Source organism: Betta splendens, chromosome 9 (assembly GCF_900634795.4).
Source record: "Betta splendens chromosome 9, fBetSpl5.4, whole genome shotgun sequence".
NCBI lineage: Eukaryota > Metazoa > Chordata > Actinopteri > Anabantiformes > Osphronemidae > Betta > Betta splendens.
Window position 1 is genome coordinate 29,617,456 of NC_040889.2, and position 18,709 is coordinate 29,636,164.

The following is an 18,709-nucleotide window of genomic DNA, read 5'->3' on the forward strand; positions in this document are numbered from 1 at the left end:
TCTGTTGTTGTGTGGTTTTTGAGGCCTGTGTGAAACAGTCTGTCAGAACAGACCAAAGTGACTTTATGACTGAATTCTCAGTTGTTCTTCTCCAATCTTTTCGTTCTCTGCTGTTAAACACTTCAGCCTCATCACATTTTAGTTCAACAAACTACTCATCAGCAGATAAATGAACTGGAACCTTCGTTCAGTTTGTGACCATCACTACAGCAAATAGTTTGGTCGCCACCCGTCAGTAATCGTCCAGCATGTTTGTGTTCACTGAGCAGCATCCGCGTGGCTGCCTCAGTGTCTTGTCAGTTCAGGTGGAGGATGAGAAGCACAGGATCTCATCTCTGTCGCAGCTCCGTCGTCTCCGGCAGGAAATTACTAGTTTCTCCCTCGGAAATGAACCGGTGTCAGAGGCCTTCGTGCTGTGTGGCGGTGGAGGAGCGTGGCTGCTTGTGAGGAACCTTCAGACTTGTGCGATTTGCGTGTGTCTGCTCGTGTTCGAACCTCCCGTTTGTTTTGGGACATTTACTTTGTGGGTGTTTCGTGTCGTTGAGCTGAGCTGTGACCTCTGACCAGCTCGCGGTCCACACTCTGCTGACTTCATTCACCTGCTGGAGGTGAGCAACCTACTGATCCTCCTTCACGCCGCCTCCTATATATGCCACATCTCACCGTGATCCTGCCGTGATGACTCCATCAGGGCTCCCCCGCTCACCCGACGCAGGCGGGGGTCAGGTCAGCTTAGAGGCCTCTTCAGCGCAGCTGCTGAGGCTGCGAGGCGCCTTCTCCGCCTTCTGGACAATGGGACACACGCACAAACGTCTAATAATGGATGATGACCGCGGCGCACACTCCTCCTCTGACCTCAGGGCTCGGTTCACACGCTCCCTGAGAACAGCTGGACCCAACTCCCTGGGTTCCACCCTGACTGCGTTCTGACTTTTGCTTTTCCTCTTCTACCTCTTCAGCTCCTCCATCACTCACCCAGAGTGAAAGCCATTTTCACCTCCTGCCTTCTTGCTCATCCCTCCACAGTGCTTCCTTCTTCCTCCCCTCAGTTTGGAGGCGGGGGGGCAACAATGGGACGCTGCTCCTTCCTCCCCCTTCTCACTCACCTCCACATCTGTGAGTGTCCCTCTGTCTCCTCATTCTTCTCCCTAACCGCTCCATTATTGGGCCTCTTTCACTTGTAAATGTGGCCAGCGATACTTCTGATGGGTCTTTTATGCACGCGGCCGGGGTCAGGAGAAAGGTAGAGGCAGGGGAGGCTGTGTGTGGACACAATGAGGGGGTGGGTCATGGTTCAGGGTGCCGGGGGGTCTTGTGCTGTTCTTTCTTGCAGGCCAAAGCCAGGGGACAATTGCGACAAAGAGTTAAATCCTTTTTTGTGTGCAGTCATTTGGGACGGCCCAGCTCTCGCCTCACATTCCTGCAGCCGGCTGTGTCCCAGGCCCAGAACCAGGACCAGTATTGACCCAGATGGGTCCGGCATCAGGGCTAGAATGGGCCCAGACCAGGACGAGGACGGGCCAAGGTGGACAGAACGCTCGGCGGTGCCGTTTGCGTGGTGCTTTAAGCAAAGGGTCCACAGCCGACAACAGACCAACGGAGCTGGAACGTGTGCAGGTGAAGCTGACGATGTGCGACGTGAGCCCAGGGGCCGTGACCTCATGACCTCCTCTGAGCTTCAGAGATGATGGTTGTTTCTAAGCTGCTGTACATTCACCGTGGAGCTGGAGGCTTCTTCTTCCACTAACGTGTCTCCTGCAGACTCTGTTTCGTCAGGTATCGGCTCCTCCAGTGAATACTTGCCTGCTTTGTTCGCTTCCTGCCTTGTTCCCTCTTCCTCCCACCGACCGGTCCAGGCGGATGCCCCTGTGCTTCTGATGGAGGCTCCTTCTTTCCTCTCCTCTGCCTGCTGTGACTCCTCATCCTGGTTTGTTGGGTCCTCTACATAGTTTGTTCAGTGCATCATTCTGATTGACAGCAGTCACATTATGGTGGCTATAATGGTGGCTAATCAGCTGGTGCTGTGTTTCTTCCAGTCAGATTCCAGGAGGACTCTGACAAGTTCACAGAGCACAGCTCAGGTGAACAGCCATCTTGTTTGCTGCCCACCGTTACAGCCCTGTGGTGTGAAGCCAAGGATGAAGTACGTGTTCAGGTCTGGGATGTAACGTGTGGCCTCCATGGTGTCATGGCCTGAACAGTCGTCTCTGGGATTATCTGTTGATTTAGATTCTGTTCTGACCTTTGGCAGCATCACACACTCACACAGTAGAGGGGTGGTCTCAGTGTCAATCGAGTCTCCAGGACAACAGGTGAACAAAGGGGGCGCAACGGGGGGAATGTGAGGCCACTTAGGGGGTGGAGGGCGACCCTTGGAGAGGGCTGGTGGGAGACGAGGCGCTGGGGCTCAGGTTGACCTTGGCCTCCGAGGTGCAAAGGCCACCGGCCGTAAAGGAGGAGGAGGACGCAGACTGTGATGCCTCTCGCTCGCTTCAGACCTGAAGTGATTAATGGCAGCACCGGCTGACCCCGGGGAGCCCGCTGCTCAAACAACAGGCCTGTTCTGGCGTGGTCATTTTCCCAGCACTTCTGATTGATTAGCGATGTCTTTTCCCACCACAAATTATGTCACTAAATGGAGATGAGGAGATCCCAACCAGCGTTCCACCGTATCTGCTATGAGCGTTCAGCCAGACCGAATGACTGCAGCTCTGCAGCAGCAAAGCAGATGGATCTGACCTGCTTCTGTTGTTGAAGTTGCCTCAGTAATTTAAAAAAAGGGTGGTTTGGACATTATCTAACAAAGAGGCTCCAATAACCAGTCGACGAAACCGCTCAGCTCCTGCTATAGTCCTCCTCCGACCATGCAGGGAGCACGGCTTAAAATAAACAACGCAGATGATTGGTCAGGAGTGAACGGTGATGTCACAGCGCCCGAGCTGAACTGTGTGTGTGTGTGTGTGTGTGTGTGTGTGTGTGTGTGTGTGTGTGTGTGTGTGTGTGTGTGTGTGTGTGTGTGTGTGTGTGTGTGTGTGAGATGATGATGATGATGATGGGAAGCTAGAGCTGGTGATGGTGGCAGATGTTCCTGGTGTCTCCACTCAGGGACAAATGTGCGGTGACGTCAGGCATGTGCACTAATGTTGAGTGTTAAAGCCGTGGTTTGTTGCTGCGTTGAGGGTCAAACATGGCCGCCGCTCCACGCCTCGCTGCAGAACACTGGTGACGTTTGAGCAGGAGGTGATGGGTCATGACGACTGGCAGCATGTGATGGGGGGGCTAACATCAAGTACTGCTGCCCCTCTTGCAGCCTCGCAGGCTGAGCGGCGCCCGCGTTCTGCGGTCGTGGTCGAACAATCCGGACGCTGTGGATGTTCAGCACAGTCGCGGCCTCTTCATGTGTCTGTGGAATCGCAGCACTTCCATTCCTTCTGCTGGAGTGTGTGTGAAGGGAAGGAGGTCGTGACGTGACGTCACCGCCCACATCCAGCACCCTCCTCCTGCATCTCCATCTCCTCCCTCATCACACAGCCTGGGTCTGGGTCATGTGACCGAGGAGGTGGTGTTGGCAGCAGGAGGAGGAGGCGCACACAGGGAAGTGAGTGACCCAGAGCAGAACGAGCAGGATGAGAGCTGCCGTCGCCGTCCAACATGGAAGCCGAAACCGGAACAAGAAGCGCTGTCAAACATTTGTTCGCTGCACCAGGCTCCACGTCGTCCCCCAAACGGCCTGAAACCATGACTGGCATGAAACCACAGGAGCAGCAGACGGGAAGGAAATGGGCCCAAGCTTCAGTCTCCACCTGCTTCAAGCCTAAATGTGTTGGTTTGTGCTGTTTGAGCTGAAGGTCCACAGTGACTAGAACCAGACCCACCAGCTCATCAGCAGAGGTTTAATCAATCACTAATCATTACTGCCCTCAACACATCTCTGTCAGCGATATCAGTGTCGATACCCATCAATTCCTTTGAGCGTTGAGAGGCCTGGGTGGGAAATAAACTGGATCCTTGAAGAAAAAGAAAAGGAAAGAAAAGAAAAGGAAAGAAAGAACAGATTGTCTGTGAAAAACCTGAGTTTTGTTTCTTGTTTTTCTTCTAATTCTCAAGTTGCTCAAAACAAATCTTGACTAATCACTGTTTCTGGTACAGAGGCTTTAAATTAGGAAATGGCTTTTACCTGTTTTGGTTCTTAGTTCTTTTGCTTCTTGTCTTGATTAGCGTTTGGACCTAGACCAGAATTGCTGAATTCACATGTTTTTGCCTTCTCTAACCTGTTTGGGAAGCAGAGCTTAGCTTATGACAGTAAAGCATTCATTCAACCTTTGCTTAAAAAACTACTTTTATTATTTTGCTGAGAGATATTTAAAGTCGAAAATCTGAAGGCAGTTCTCATGATATCAAATGACGTCTCATCCTGGGCTCATGAGGCGTTCACTGACACTTGGTCAACAAGGTTTTTTTTTCCCCAACTTGGGTGGTGGTGCGTGGACTGAGCACACACACCTCTCAGAGGTTTTAATCCACTGTTTTGAGGCCGAGCTCCATCCCAGAGCTGCTGGGCTCCTCGGCAACACGCTGAGAGCGGATTACTGCACAAATTAGTCCGAGCAGCCCCAAAGCATCTGAGTGGAGCTGATGCTGGGGTGTGAAAATCAAACAGACCCCAGTCTCAAAACCCAGCAAGTCAAACGGAGGGTTTGGTTTGTCCTGCTGCTGGAACCGTTTCAGAGTCCTGTCATGTCGCGGTGTTCACAGGTTGCCAGTGGAATTAACTGTTTGAGAAAGAAAACAAATAGAAAATCCTCTGCAAACAATTTGACGAACTGAACAAGATCGAATTAAATCCAAAAGAATAAAACCATAGACCATGTAAAAATGTGCAAAAGTATACAAACGAGTTTCCTGGGCTCAAAAAACCCCCACTGACATTAAACATCCTTTAGAAATTGTGTTTTATTATTTGAAAAAACCCAGAGGCTTTGACAGATTCAACATTTTATCTGAAAGATTAGAAATTATTGTATGTTTATTTTATACCAGCATCAAGCGTTTTGTCAGTAATTCAAAAGAAAATTACCCAAATAAATGCTCTTTAAAGCTTTTCTTTTTTAATTCTGATTATAGCATTTTAAGATGTTTTACTTGATGAGACCGTTTGCAGGTCAGCAATATAAAAAAGACCATTAGTTACCTGTTGGATTCTTTTATAAATTTAACCTTAACTTGTGTTGTGTTGAAATTAATTTAAATTGTGGATCACTGAAAACTATTATTAAAAGTCAGAAAACAGACGAAAAAAAAACACGGAGGAAAAACGTTGTGATGCTTCCAGTGATCATTAATTCTTTATTATTCACCAACAGTAGAATGAGTACAAACGAATTCCGCCTTTATTGGCTTGTAATGGCATATTTTATCAAAGGGATAAAGGGCCTGAAAAAGGTCACGGTTTGTTAAACAAAATTGAAATGATACATTCCTGAAGAATTATGCAAATTATAATCCCCAAAACGCCAACAAAAGGCTGCAACAAAAGCTCACCAGTGGAGCGACAATAAACCTTCACGCCAAGGTTTTCAGCAGGAAAAGTGCGAATAAAGAGCGAAGCTGCGGAGCCGCAAATATTAGTTTCACTCCAACAACTGAGAAAAAATGGCCCAGCTTGTAAAATACTTAATTATCACACACTTATTTTTTGCCTGTCCTCCTCTTGCACTGGAGTTTGGGCCTTTTCTGCTTCAATTCATAGGTTAAAGGAGCCAAACGAACAGCTGCTGATGAATTTCAGTTCATTAAGTTAAATTAAGACGTGACACACAACTGTGGCCGCAGAGGCCCCGACAGAGAAGAGTACAAAAGAAGTGGGCCGAAAGGTTGAAATCACGCGCACAAGCGAAGCAAATTCTAAAAGTTGTAAATGTGCAACGTGCGGAGAAGAAAACGCACATTTGCTACTGGAAAAATGAACCAGAAGTGCAGAAGCGCCCAGCAACAGATGTCCAGGCACAATTCTCGGGTTGGGTTTGAAATTTCACAAGAATTGCGTTTGGACAATCAGTAGCTGGAGCTCAGAGGCGAAATGAGGCCCATCAGCCATGTTGTCCAATTACAGCCGCTAATTAGCCACTTTCCCAACGATCCCGACGAGCCCAGACTCAGCAGCTGAGCGGAACCCAAACAACACACACACACACACACACACACACACACACACACACACACACACACACACACACACACACACACACACACACACACTGAAACTCTGACTCAATGTGAACACACAAGTCACAGCATCGAAGCGGATTTTGTCCCAAACTCTCCTCCGCCATATCTGCACCTGTTAAGACGCATCTCTCTCCTCCGTCCTTCCTTCCTTCCTTCCTTCCTTCCTTCCTTCCCTCCTTCCTCCTTCCCCTCTTCTGGTTCCCCCGCCTAAACGGCAAAAAGCTCCAAAGAGATGCAAGTACCTTGAACCCGCGGGTGTTTGTTCTTCAATCAAATAAAAAGGGAACTGAGGGGATGCGTTGCAGGTTGATGCACCTGCTCCTCCGCGTGTAGTTCCCGGAGTAGAGTCTGCTCCACGGCAGGAGCACGCGCACAGGCGGGCGATGGAGGCGGAGGGTGGATGCTCCCAGGACGGACGCATCTCTACCAGCTCCGCCGTTGCTGCCGCCGCCGCTGGTTCCGCCTGTCGCTCCTTTCCTGCCTCCTCCTCCTCCTCCTCCTCCTCCTCCTCCTCTCCCGCTGCCTGGTGTGAGGGGCTTTCTCTGGCGCTCCTCCAACAATAAGCTCCGGTGCGTCCGTGTCAGCCAGAGAGAGCTCGAAAGTGGGGCCTGGCGCTCACGCTACTAAGATTTGAATAAACACACGCGCTCATAGGCAGTGCGCGCACGCACACGCGCACGCACGACGGGGGTGATCATAAATGCCCATTAGGTATTGAATCTGCACAGTGAGAGAGACCGAAGCGTCAGAAAACCTTAAAGACACAACGGTCTTATTCTCCTCTCTCTCTCTCTCTCTCTTTTCATTTGCAAGACACGCGCGCGCGCGCACTGAGCACTGGAGAGGTTTCCCTGTGTCGCAGCTCAATCTGAACGAACTGACCTCAAGCGAACGAATTTCGATGCAAAACAAGCTGAAATAACAGATTTTATATTAAAAAAAACATGAAACTCTGCATATATAATATATATATTATTTTTATTTTATTATTTGGAGAACTCGGAAAAAGAGTTTAACATTAAAGCAAAGTACAATCTGACGTTTAGAAGAGTTTATTTGCATCACATATTTTGAGCAGGTGATGAAGATCATGTGACGCAGCTCATCCAGAACCAGAACTAAACGAACACTGAATTAACGTCAGATTTAAACGTTGCCACAATTGGTTCTGTATCCAGTTAACGAAGTTATTTATAGCTATAAAATAAATAAATTCTCCAAATTAAAATGTATTTTCTCATTAAGAGGCAAATAAATACAAATGCATTTTATGTTGAAATAATTTACCTTGTAATGTGCATTAAACATTTTTCTACTGAAACCGTGAGGAGTTGCAGGCTGACAGCTTAACCTCCTGCAAATGGATGAAAAGGATTTGACTTCCCGTTAGAAGGCTTAACAGGCCGCTCTATTTAACATTTAAATAAAACAGAATTGTGTAAATGCAAAACAAGTAAAATCATTTTGATGCAAAGATAAGATTAAAATCTATCTTTTAATATTTTTCACGTTTCATCATCAAAAGGACAAGTCAATGTGGATGCAGCAGTTACAGCTTCAGGCCCTGCTCTTAACAGACCCAGGATCAGTTTGTGGCTCTGCACAGGCACCAAGCGGAAAGTTCACCTGCTCAGCTCCTCATTCATGAGACCCAGAGAAGAGGAAATCATTTTCTAAAACCTTCACTCCCAAAATGGGGCTGTCACACATGACACATGCTCCACCAGCAAACAGTACTTCATGTTACTGTTCTATTACTGAAGAAGAACATGGCAAAGTGTCCTTCACGGAGGATCCAGTGTGTGACCCTTTGCTGTATGAACACATCTCAATGCAACCAGTGAGACCAGAGCTTAAAGGAGAAATTACCCAGCAGGCTTTGCCTTCAGGTGGCGGCGAGCCCTTCCTCTGCACGGAGAGTTTACATTTCCGTTGCTGGGAACATCCCTGCACGCTGGATGCTCATTTGCCTCTTAAAGGGCCCCGCTGCTGCCTTTTCATGGCCCTGTAAGAAGAATTTAGTGCGGGACGCCCGAGATGACTGGAGATTATGGCTATGAAAGGGGAAAAGGACGCGTTATTAATGCTGGCTCATCGGAAAGGGTCGAATGAGAAAAGGGTCCTGGACTCACTGTAAGACTGGGCTGAGCCATGGGAAACGGCAAGGCTTCGTAGTGAGCATGGAACACAGGAGGTGACGATGTACAGACAGCGCCTCGACACAAACATCACAGCAGCATTAAAATCCCTGAGATTAAATGGGATAAAATCTGCTCAGGGCCAGAGACTCCATCATGCAGCGTCACAGAGCGGTGTCTTATGAAGGCTGGACCATGAACATCTGTCCATAGATGTTGAAACGTAGTCATGAATAAATGAAACCAATAATATCACAACACATAATTTTGTTAAAACTTGAATATCATGTCAGTTATTTAGAAAACCCAACAAATCCCTCAAGCCAGCTTTAATTTCATGAATCAAAAAACAACTTTCACTTTAATTGAATTTTAACAACAGTGGAGAAAAAAAAATCATTAGCAACATTAGCAAATCAGTAGCTCAGTGGCACTGAAGTGAGAGGATGGCAGGGCAGCAGGGTTCTGTTCTGAGGAAGGGAACCAGGTTCCGCCAACAGACACCTCACACATGAGCTTCAGTGGGTTCTGCTGGGGAGAACATCTGGGGACAGACCCCCCACCAGGCTCCTGTCCAGCTATGCCTGGCGAAGGGGGGGTGGGGGCCTCTTTAAAGGCCCGAGTGTCCGGCCCCACTGATGACCTCTGACCTCCGCACAAGAAAAGTTATTGAAGCTGCCGCTGAAGCCTCCTAAAGCTGACCAGCGAGGAGGGGCTGGGAAAGTGGCCTGATGGAGGCGAGGGCGGCTCAACGGGGTCACGCCACAGAAAGGCAGTGGGGGAGTTGAGGGTGTGGGGGGATGTCATAGACGTTTCCCGTGAGCCGGCCCTCCCACTCATGTCCACAAGTGTGTCCCTGCAGCTATTGTGACTCTGAGCTGCAGCAGGACAGAAGGCCTCAAACAAACCAGGTCTAAACAATGATTGGCCCCTTTTGTTTCTCCGCTGCCTTTCTTCCTCAGCCTCCATCGCAATCTACTGGCCTCCTTTGTATTGATTTCCCTCTTTCAGCTGCTCGTCGGCCTCTTTCCGCTGTTTTATATGCGCTTTTCTGGCTTTTTTTGTCCCCCGCCCTCCCCCTCTGTATGGCCTCCTCTGGTATTCTCCACAGTGTGAGAACGCGGGCAGCTCTCAACTGGATGTAACTTATTAAAGACGCCAGTTGATGAAGAGCATAATTAGTGTGACAATCACAAGAGGAAATCAATATGTCTTAGACACGGCAGCAGAGAGCAGCGTGAGGACGACCGTATGTCTGGGTGACAGCAGCAGCATCGCTTTCACTAACAAAGAGGACAAGCAGATGTTTTGTTTCAGGTTTGAGTCACTTGTTAGAGACCTCCAGACCAGCATCGAGTCCAAATGAAGACATCAAAGAATCACAATCAGAACATGTCCTATAATATGAGGTTCTGGCATCTGCCGCACCTCTGCTCACGTGTCCATGGAGGTCGCGTGTCTCTAATCATTTACCTCAGACAAGAGAAAACAAACAAGTCTATGTTCCTGCACGGCGCAGCTCTGTATGAAAAGCTGAGCCTCAGCTCTGAGCGGCAGCAGAGTCCGGGGGCTCCCTCTCCTTCCCTTTCTGTGCTGCTCGCCTGCCCTCTGCTGGCCGAGGGCTCGGCTGGGAGTCCAGAGAGAGCTGGGAGAGGAGCAGGTCCACACTCTGGGCTAAAACTGAGCTCAGGACCTTCTGCTCCTCTGAAGAGAACCGGCTCAGAACGTAGCGCTCCACCGATGTTTTCCCAGTGGGACGACCGATCCCGACCCGGAGTCTGGGCATCATCTGCAGCAGAGGAGAGGGGTCACAGGGCGGTTCTGGGCTTTGAACACAAAGTCACATGACGTAGCAGTAACTCACATCAGTCTGCAGGCAGTCGATGCAGGAGCGAACGCCGTTGTGTCCTCTGAGCGGGTTTAAACACGATGGAAAAGCAGAAGATTCAGACTGCTTATATGATTAGTAAAGGTTATGTGTTTACTCATGACTCTGAAAGCTTCACACACAAACTTCTGTCCTGTTACTCCTCTAGACCTTAAAACCAAGCAGCCAGATGCCACAAGCACCGACCTCGCACTTCCTCCGTGTTTGATGGCGACTTTCCCCAGAGGTTTGTCCAGGTCGTCGTGGACCAGCAGGACGTCTTCAGGCTTGACGCCGTATTTCCCAGCTGCAGGAGGAGAAGCAGTGAAAGCTTAGTCTGGTGTTAAACTTGTTTTAGTTTCCCCTCACTGCTCCACACTGGTCTGGGCATCAGCATCAGCAGCAGCAGCTTGAGGGGGAACAAACCAGAGACGATGGCAGTTGAACCAAAGGCTTTTGGTTTCTTGTGATTGATGCTCACCAGCTTTGGCCACAGACACTCCGTTGATGTTCATCAGCAGCCTGGGACGGAGCAGCACCACATGAACGCGCTGCACGTGCTCTGACACGATGACCTCACCGGACACGTGTTTGTCCCCACGCCAGCGCTCGGCCAGGCCGAGGCGGGCGGCGAGCGCGGCGAGCACGGCCATGCCCACGCTGTGCCTGGTACCGTCCAACCCGGGGTTACCGAGCCCCACCACCTGACGGACACGCAGCAGCACAGCGTCACTCGTCTCTTTGTGCGACAAGTCTATTGGGTTTTGTTCTAGTGGAGCACGATGAGCAACATCCAATCAAACAAACGACTACATTTACTTCCGTCTCTGAAACATATAATGAGATCCCAGAGAGCTGACGCAACCACAACAGGCTTCCAGCTGCTGCCTCGTACCCACAGTACTGATCCACTGGCAGCACACAACTACTGCAGTCGTGGCCACTGTCTGTACACGGAGCCTTTCTTAATGTGGACACTGTGAAAGATGATGAACCTCGACTCATCAGCCTCGTAGGCGTCCTCTACAGTGTTTACTGTGACTCTACTTGATTTACTAACACTTTGTTTCAGTTAGGACTCTGACAGTGTCTCCAAACATTAATTATGGGATGGATGCTTCGACCAATCATCCCTAACGAACAGCTGCCGCCGTGGTGTTTGGTTCCCACATGTTCCCACATACCAGCTTTCTGCGGCCTTCGCTGTGTGTCTCTGCTCCGCCGTCCATCACCGGGCGGGAGGTCTGCCTCAGCAACACTCGGCTCAAAACTCGTTGCATGTTGACAAAGTCCAGCAGCTTCTTAAAAAAGTGAGACAAACAACGACCAAAACGACGTAAGATGTTGAATTCTTTCATACGCCTGTTCAAACCACGGCTCAAGCTTCAGGCAGCGTCACGGCGGAGAAACCGAACTGGAGCAAGACGAGCAGAAAACAGACGGATTTCTGACCGGAACCGGCCTTTCTCACTTTTATCTGTATTTGACGTTACTTTCTTGGTTGATCAATATAAAACACGTCAGGTTTACGCTGTGACCCTTCGAGGGAAGGTTCATAACATTTATTGTTCTGATACGGCTAGCCTGTTAGCAATAGCATTAGCTTAAAGACTAAAGCTGCAAAGCACAGCAACAAAAACACAGGCAAAACTTAGGCGAACGAGTCAAACGGCCCAAAACACACACACGAGACACTTGAACTGAGACCAACGCTCACACAAGGAAACGTGAACTAATCCACTTCCATCGCCGTCAACGAGTGCTACCGGGACAACACGGGCAACCAGCAGCCTCCCAGCCGGCGGGGCCACAGCGCCGCCTGGCGGCGGGACCGGGCAGCGGCGCGTCTGTGTTCACGCGACGGAACCTCTGCCTGTGGCTCCTACGCTACTGATACGAAGCCTTATAATGTGGAATAACGGCTGTGATTTGACACACAAACAGTTTGTGTTTGCTGCAATTGATTTATTCCTTCAAAACATTACCACGTTATAATTCATCCACTCTGGACTTTCACTATTTGTGATTTGATACAATTTGAATTAACTGAATTGCAGGTGGTGTTTTAATTCTTTCATGTGACTGACGCCCATTTAAAGAGTGATTTAAAAGTGTTAAATCAACCTGACATCACTTTTTTGTAAATGTAAAGTAAATGCACTGCAGGAGATTGGAGAGTGAAGGTTGTTTGAGCAGGGATGAATCTACATGGGGCCACCGACCCCCCACACATTGTGTAATAACATGACATCAACCAAAACACAGGAAAAGAAACACTTTATTTTGATGAGATCTTAATTAAAACCTTGTCACGTCAGGCTTTTTCATTTACTACCATTTTGCCTCCATGCAGAATATAAAAGGCTGAATTAATGACATAAATCATAGTTAAACATGAACATGAATTCATCACATTCCACCTTCAGTGTTGGGGTAACAGGGAACAGCGTCAGGTACCAGCTGACATCTCTCCACCACAGCGTTGATCTCGCCGACATTGACGCCGTCGTAGGTGCCTGTGATGTAGGTCCAGTGGGTCTCTCCGTTACGATTGGTCCTGCTCAGCCTGCCAGTGAAGGGGATGTCGGCCTTCATCTTCCTGCCCTCCATCCTCACGGTGCAGGAGTGGTTGGGTGGCACCAGCAGCTCCACAGACACAGCGTGACTGATGGACTCCAGCACGCTGGTTCCCTCTGAGAAGGTCACCGTCTGCTCCTTGGTGAAGTCCACGTCTCCTGGGCCGAGGATGGGCAGCTTGGCCTTCATGGTGGACACAGAGCCGTTGCGGGTCTCTCTGCCAATGTCCCACGTTTTGGCCGTGGTGCTCGTCTTCTCCAGCGCCACCGTCTTCTCCACGTCTTTGCACTCCAGGTTGGTGACCTTGGCGAGCTGCAGGGCCTCGGGCGGGTGGTGGAACAGCTTCATCTCATCGATGGCGTACTGCACGTGGGAGATGTGCTGGCTGTAGCCGTCCGTGTTGACCGCCAGAACCTGGTAACTTTTGTACCAGTACTCCTTCCCCTCCCAGGGCAGGAAGAAGGCCTCGTGTTGAGTCACCACTTTGCCAAGTCCGTACTTGTTTTTCCCAACATAGATGTTTGAGCTGGGGCAGGTTCTAATGGCGAACTGGGGGACTGACCCGTACGAATCGTCAACCCACTGCAGGAATTCAAAATGGTCCACATTCACCAGCACGTCGAACTTGGCCGCTGCATACTCTTTGTCAGCGTAGGGGTAGTGACAGAAGCGGCCTTTGCTGGCCGTGTAGAAACCAGCCTCACAGTTGACCTTGCACACGTAGTCGCTTCGTCCGGCGTAGCCGTTGTAGATGGCCACGGCGCCGTCTGGGAGCGAGCCGTTCCACGCCTCCCACCTTAGGTTGACGTACTCTGCAAACATGGGGAGGGAGTGGAGGCTGCTCTCAGCTTGCGCGGTCTCTGTGAATGTGGGAGGGTTGGTGACATCTAGAGGAGGGACCACATCTTCCAGTGTGGGGTTGAGCCATGGCTCTGTAGGACAGACGGTAAAAGACTTTCAATTGTGAGTGTCATCATCTCCTCATCATCTCGTGGTTATTATGGCCTGTTTCTGGAGGGTTTGATCTCTAGAATCAGGCCCTTGTTCATTCCTTGCATATTTCTGTGGTTGTTGTGCATCAACATGTCACATCATTTTCACGTTGAGACCTTTTTGTATCATTTAGTTGAGCCTTTTCAAACAGAAAAGATGAAAAGTGAACTCACTGCTGGGTCTTTCCCGGTCGTTCTCGTTCCTAGGATCCAACTGAGACGCTGGGCTGCAGAGCTGCAGCACCGCCAGGGCAACAGCCACACACAGCCTCATCTGCACACACACACAACACAAGTGGCCTGTCAGCAGCCGGGGGAGCTCCTTCCATCCATCACCTGGACGGACACGGCTAGTTAAAAAGCATGAAGCCATTTGGAAGCAGGGGAGGAAGCCTGTTCATTGCAGGTCACATGTTCTTCCTGTTTCTAAAACAGTTAAAATTGTTATAATCCGACTCACCTTAATGAGACTGTGAGAGATTAGTATGAATAAAAATCCCATAGACTCAGTCTGAGATGCTACATAATTTGACTCCTCACGAGTTAAGATAAAAAACATGTCAGTAAATCATTTCACATGCATTTAAAGGTGTAACTAAACAACACAAGTCACATTCACGACTGCTTTCACACACAGGAATAATCAGAGGACGTGGAGCACCTTTACCTGGACGGCTTCCTCCTGCAGTGACGCCGCCTGCAGTTTGAGCCCAGTTTTAAAAGCTGCTTCAGACTTATTGCCCCAATAAACAGGAGTGAGAGCTGCAGCAGCCTTTCACACGTTGGCTCCTGGAGGGTTCAAATATTAGAGTTGACTGAGTCGGTGCTCTAAGTCAGACTTTAATGTAGAATTGAACCCGTTTATCATTGTGTGTTCCTGTGTGTTGTGAGTGAGGCCTCTGACAGCAGAACGGTATGCTTCATGTGGCTGAGCTGGGTCAACGTGTCTGTGGCGTTACCTTTAGGTTCAGACCTTCTAACCTTGGTGAAAACACAGGTCAACATGACGCAGCCGCTCAGTCTTACCTTGTTTTGCTGTTTCCTGCTAAATCAGAGCCAGCTACAGTTCAGCTCTGGGGTCATCGCGCTGGTCGACGTGTCCTTGACCAGAAAACATCTTCCTGCAGCTGGACGCGTGTAAGAAGACACGCAGATAAGGATAGGAAAGGCTCTTTATCGATCCGCTCTACGCTTCACTCTTTGATCTCACTGGTAAAAGTGCTTCATAAATAATTGTTCCCAGATTTAGCATCCTGTATGTGGTCGGTAATAGATGAAGGCTTGATGGTCAAAGTCCTTTCCACTGATGGGGAGATACTGAAAAGCTCGATAAGCTCGGCTGGGAGCACGGTTGCATAACGTCCCCGTGTCAAGCTGTATCACTGAAATCGCTGATGTCAGGGTCTGTGTGTCCTTGAGACAGAAAGGTAGCAGCTGATTGATTAGGTCTGAACCAGGTCCAGTGCAGCAGCCCTGGCATCTTCATGCACCTTTAGTCAGATTCAGCGTCTGAATGATGATGAACAGCACAATAAACATCAATAAATATGGTCACACGGTCAGAAGTGCTGCACGTTCAGCCATGCAAACTTCACCAGACTGTACAGATGATGTCATTCATATTCCCATTGTTGTTTCTAACTTGTTTCTAAGGCCGGTCTCGTGTCGTCATGGAGACCTTTGGCTAAATGAAGAAATTGTGGCTTTCTAACAACTGTCTGCTTTGATTCAAAATAAAAAACTGCCAAGCAACTTAGAAACTATATCTTTATTCGAACACAGTTAAAATATAAGCTTTTGTTAAAAATTTTAAGCCATGTGTGAACGTTTGTCTGTTAGATTCAGTTGTGCTTCTTTCAGCGCAGAGACATGATGCATCTGGCTCTCGACTGTTGCAGGATGCCAGGTCAGCTTTGTCCTCCTCCAAACAACGCTGAACTCTGGTTCATACAACGAATATCAGACTGTGTCGCTGTTTTCTAAATAATCCACAACAGGACATTCGGCCATTGAATATTAAATATTAAAAATAATAGCGGACTGAGCAGTTGCGCTCCAGCAGGCTGGCTCCGCCTCCTCTTATCATGGCCCCGCCCCCTTTCCGCTGAGTAAACCAGGAAGCACTAGTTGTAGTCTTTGAGGTCGAGGCAAAAAGTCCTGTAATATATTTCAAAGGCTTTTTGCAGAGGAATGAATGATAATTTCTCTGCATAGATAATAAGGAGGGTACAGAGTGTCCCTTTATCTTTAAATACTACCCAACATTGACCCCCAATGAGAACCGGTGAAGTTTTCCTTTAAAGTGAGGAAGTGTGTGATCCTGTTTTCTTTGTCAGTTCCTGTTTTTGTTCTACAGATGTTGCTGTTTGTCTTCTGGGTGAAGTGAACAAATAGAAGGAAGAAACTTTCAATGTGCCTCAGGACTTTATTTTGAAAGATCATTTCATCAGGTGAGATTTTCTTCAAACACCAACAACACAACATATTCATACATATTGCATGTTTTTCATTGCGACACATCATCAGCTCTGTCAGGGGCAGGGTTTGGCGTCGACCACCGGCTCACATCGCTCCACCACGGCCCGGACTTCGCCGATCTGGATGCCGTCGTATGTTCCAGAGATGGACGTCCACTGGGTTTCTCCATTGCGGTAGGTGCGGCTGAGGCGAGCTGTGTATGGGAGGTCGGCCTTGACCTTGCGTCCTTCCATCCGGACTCTGCAGGAGTGGTTGGGAGGGATGGTGAGCTCGATGGACACCGAGTGGCTGAGGGACTCCACCACGGTGGTTCCCCTGGAGAACTGTAGCGTCTTCTCGCCGGTCAGTTCGATTCCTCCGGAGCCGATCAGGGGGATTTTGGCAGTGATGCTGCCTGTGACGCCCAGCATGGTGCCACGACCAATGCTCCACGTGGTCTCCACCTCTGTGGTCTTTGAGATGGTAACGGTCTTGACCACAGGCTGGCAGTCATTGTTGGTGACCCCTGAGATGCGCATGGTCTCAGGAGGATACTGGAAGATCTCGACCTCATCGATGGCGTACTTGACGTCAGTGATGTGCTGGCTGTAAACCTCCCTGTTAATGGCCAGGACCTCGTACGACTTGTACCAGTACTCATCACCCTCCCAAGGCAGGAAGAAGGCTTCATGCTGAGGAACAACCTTCCCCAGACCGTACTTGTTCTTTCCAACGTAGATCCCAAGGCCAGAACAGGTTTGGACTGCGTGCTGGGGCACTGACCCCCAGGAACCTTCCTTCCACTCCAAGAACTCAAAGTTGTCTTTGTTGGCCAGGATCTCAAACTCGGGGGCATAGTACTCCCGTTCAGAGTAGGGGTAGCGGCAGTATGGGCCCAGGCTGGGGTTGTAGAACCCGGCTTCACACCTGAACTTGCAGACGTAGTCGGTGCGCTTGGTGTAGCCGTTGTAGATGGATACGGCGCCGTTGGGCAGGGAGCCGCTCCAAGGCAGCCACTGCAGGTTCACATTATCACCAAACAGGAAGGAGGACGGCGCCGCCTGTTGTTCCAGCTCAGAGGGACTCAGAGGACCCGGAACTGGACGATTACTGGTGGGTTCAGGGACACGGTCCTTCTGGGCTGAGTTCAGCTGATACACTGATGTAAAGAGACAGAAGAAAGTTTGGAAGTTTTCCAAAATGTCTGAAAGGCAACAGAATCATGAGATGACATGAAGGAACAATATTTACCTTTTCTTAGCTGTGAGCTCTTCTTAATGATTCCCTGCAGAGTTGCTGAGGACAAGTCCAGCAGAACCAGCAGAACCAGCAGCACAGACACAAATCGCTTCATCTGGACCCACAATATAACCAACCAAAGTTAAAACTCAGTTTGAGAAATAAATACAGTGAATACAGGACATAACAAGAAAATTCTAATTACAACATTTGGATGAAATCAGTTTAGTTGAAGTAAAGTAGGTCAGAAGCAGAGCCAGAAAGTTTGAATTTAAGACTGTGTTCAAAAAAATTTTGTAAGACTTGATCTCATTTGATTCTCAGTAGCTAAAGCCGATAAGAGTCTGAAGACTCACCTTTACAGCAGTTGAGTCCCACTGAGTTCTGCTGCTGCTGCCTCTCAGTTTATATAGCTGCTTTATGGACACATCATAAACCAGACTCTGACTTCTGTCCATAAACACAAACTGAGGCAGAGAAGTGATTTTCTTCTCATTTGTGTCTATTTAGTGTTTGTTTGTTTCCATCCTAAAGACATCAGATGGGATGAAGAGTAAAGTAATTGAAAGATAATTTGTTTTTGACTTTGGGGTCTGATGACGCTGCTCTGTTAGTGGGTAAACCAGCATAAACCAGCTGCTTTTAACTCCTACTTTGTTCTGTTGGGTTCTGTCTGAGTGAACCGGGTTTGACAGAGTAAAGTCTCTGCAGCGATTCTCTGGTTGTCTTAGACCTGAGCATGAGACCTGCTTTTCAATCACCAGACAAAAAAGACGTTATCTTAATGGATATTGATCTGAAGGTGGAACAGGCTCCATAAAAACAGAAACGATGAGCAATGGTAAAAAAGCTGAAGCTGCCGATAAACCAGGATAAGATCCATGATTATTAACATGTGACTCGCTCCAGAGTGATAAGTTAGAGCCCCATCAGCTGCACGGCCTCTGACTATCTCACTGTATCAGGAAGTCGGTGCTGCACTTGTCAAATGTCATCTGTCTAAATCACAGCCAGTGAGGAGCTGAAGAACATTCACATGCTGTAGTTAAACAAAGAGCAGCAGGAAAATATCCAAGCCGTTACAAGCTGCAGCTGACTGGTAGTTTAACACTAATACACCTGCATCCATGTAGACCATACATTATTATTTAGCATATTGGATGCTTTGAACACAAATTAAAGGCGTCATGCAGATGCATCTAATCCTGTTT

The 18,709-nt window shown here is 48.8% G+C and overlaps 3 protein-coding genes across 8 annotated transcripts; all 3 read right to left on the bottom strand.

Annotated features, from left to right (window-relative positions):
• Nucleotides 1-8,680: 8,680 nt before the first annotated feature.
• On the bottom strand, nucleotides 8,681-12,109 carry ptrh1 (peptidyl-tRNA hydrolase 1 homolog). Of its 3 annotated transcripts, none has more exons than XM_029163296.3 (6): nucleotides 11,951-12,109; nucleotides 11,418-11,531; nucleotides 10,715-10,937; nucleotides 10,441-10,540; nucleotides 10,231-10,276; nucleotides 8,681-10,155 (listed from the first exon to the last, which is right to left on the bottom strand). In XM_029163296.3, exons 2-6 carry the CDS (start codon nucleotides 11,511-11,513, stop codon nucleotides 9,907-9,909), a joined length of 714 nt encoding a protein of 237 aa, XP_029019129.1. In that variant the 5' UTR covers nucleotides 11,514-11,531; nucleotides 11,951-12,109; the 3' UTR covers nucleotides 8,681-9,906. The 3 variants fall into 3 exon arrangements, with proteins under 3 accessions (XP_029019129.1, XP_029019130.1, XP_029019128.1); XM_029163297.3 differs by having other exon boundaries at nucleotides 11,418-11,534; nucleotides 11,951-12,108; XM_029163295.3 differs by having other exon boundaries at nucleotides 11,418-12,109.
• Nucleotides 12,110-12,493: 384 nt separating this feature from the next.
• LOC114862698 (natterin-3-like) lies at nucleotides 12,494-15,414 on the bottom strand. Of its 4 annotated transcripts, none has more exons than XM_029163291.3 (4): nucleotides 14,829-15,414; nucleotides 14,470-14,591; nucleotides 13,977-14,076; nucleotides 12,494-13,742 (listed from the first exon to the last, which is right to left on the bottom strand). In XM_029163291.3, exons 3-4 carry the CDS (start codon nucleotides 14,074-14,076, stop codon nucleotides 12,643-12,645), a joined length of 1,200 nt encoding a protein of 399 aa, XP_029019124.1. In that variant the 5' UTR covers nucleotides 14,470-14,591; nucleotides 14,829-15,414; the 3' UTR covers nucleotides 12,494-12,642. The 4 variants fall into 4 exon arrangements, with proteins under 4 accessions (XP_029019124.1, XP_029019123.1, XP_029019125.1 ...); XM_029163290.3 differs by having other exon boundaries at nucleotides 14,464-14,591; XM_029163292.3 differs by lacking the exon at nucleotides 14,470-14,591.
• Nucleotides 15,415-16,207: 793 nt separating this feature from the next.
• On the bottom strand, nucleotides 16,208-18,026 carry LOC114862699 (natterin-3-like). The gene is made up of 3 exons (XM_029163294.3): nucleotides 17,855-18,026; nucleotides 17,511-17,613; nucleotides 16,208-17,418 (listed from the first exon to the last, which is right to left on the bottom strand). Exons 1-3 carry the CDS (start codon nucleotides 17,954-17,956, stop codon nucleotides 16,334-16,336), a joined length of 1,290 nt encoding a protein of 429 aa, XP_029019127.1. The 5' UTR covers nucleotides 17,957-18,026; the 3' UTR covers nucleotides 16,208-16,333.
• Nucleotides 18,027-18,709: the final 683 nt, after the last annotated feature.

What these genes read in the sequence shown, in the direction of transcription:
- ptrh1 (XM_029163295.3), bottom strand. Translation starts at nt 11,591, where the DNA reads ATGAAAGAATTCAACATCTTACGTCGTTTTGGTCGTTGTTTGTCTCAC. An exon ending in GCGAAGGCCGCAGAAAGCTG is followed by an intron (nt 10,938 to 11,417) that starts GTATGTGGGAAC and finishes CGTGTCCGTCAG; the next exon opens with GTGGTGGGGCTCGGTAACCC. An exon ending in TCGACTGCCTGCAGACTGAT is followed by an intron (nt 10,156 to 10,230) that starts GTGAGTTACTGC and finishes CCTCTGCTGCAG; the next exon opens with ATGATGCCCAGACTCCGGGT.
- LOC114862698 (XM_029163289.3), bottom strand. Translation starts at nt 14,304, where the DNA reads ATGGGATTTTTATTCATACTAATCTCTCACAGTCTCATTAAG. An exon ending in TCTCTCACAGTCTCATTAAG is followed by an intron (nt 14,077 to 14,262) that starts GTGAGTCGGATT and finishes GTGTGTGTGCAG; the next exon opens with ATGAGGCTGTGTGTGGCTGT. An exon ending in CGACCGGGAAAGACCCAGCA is followed by an intron (nt 13,743 to 13,976) that starts GTGAGTTCACTT and finishes TCTGTCCTACAG; the next exon opens with AGCCATGGCTCAACCCCACA.
- LOC114862699 (XM_029163294.3), bottom strand. Translation starts at nt 17,956, where the DNA reads ATGGACAGAAGTCAGAGTCTGGTTTATGATGTGTCCATAAAGCAGCTA. An exon ending in GGGACTCAACTGCTGTAAAG is followed by an intron (nt 17,614 to 17,854) that starts GTGAGTCTTCAG and finishes TTGTGGGTCCAG; the next exon opens with ATGAAGCGATTTGTGTCTGT. An exon ending in GAGCTCACAGCTAAGAAAAG is followed by an intron (nt 17,419 to 17,510) that starts GTAAATATTGTT and finishes TCTTTACATCAG; the next exon opens with TGTATCAGCTGAACTCAGCC.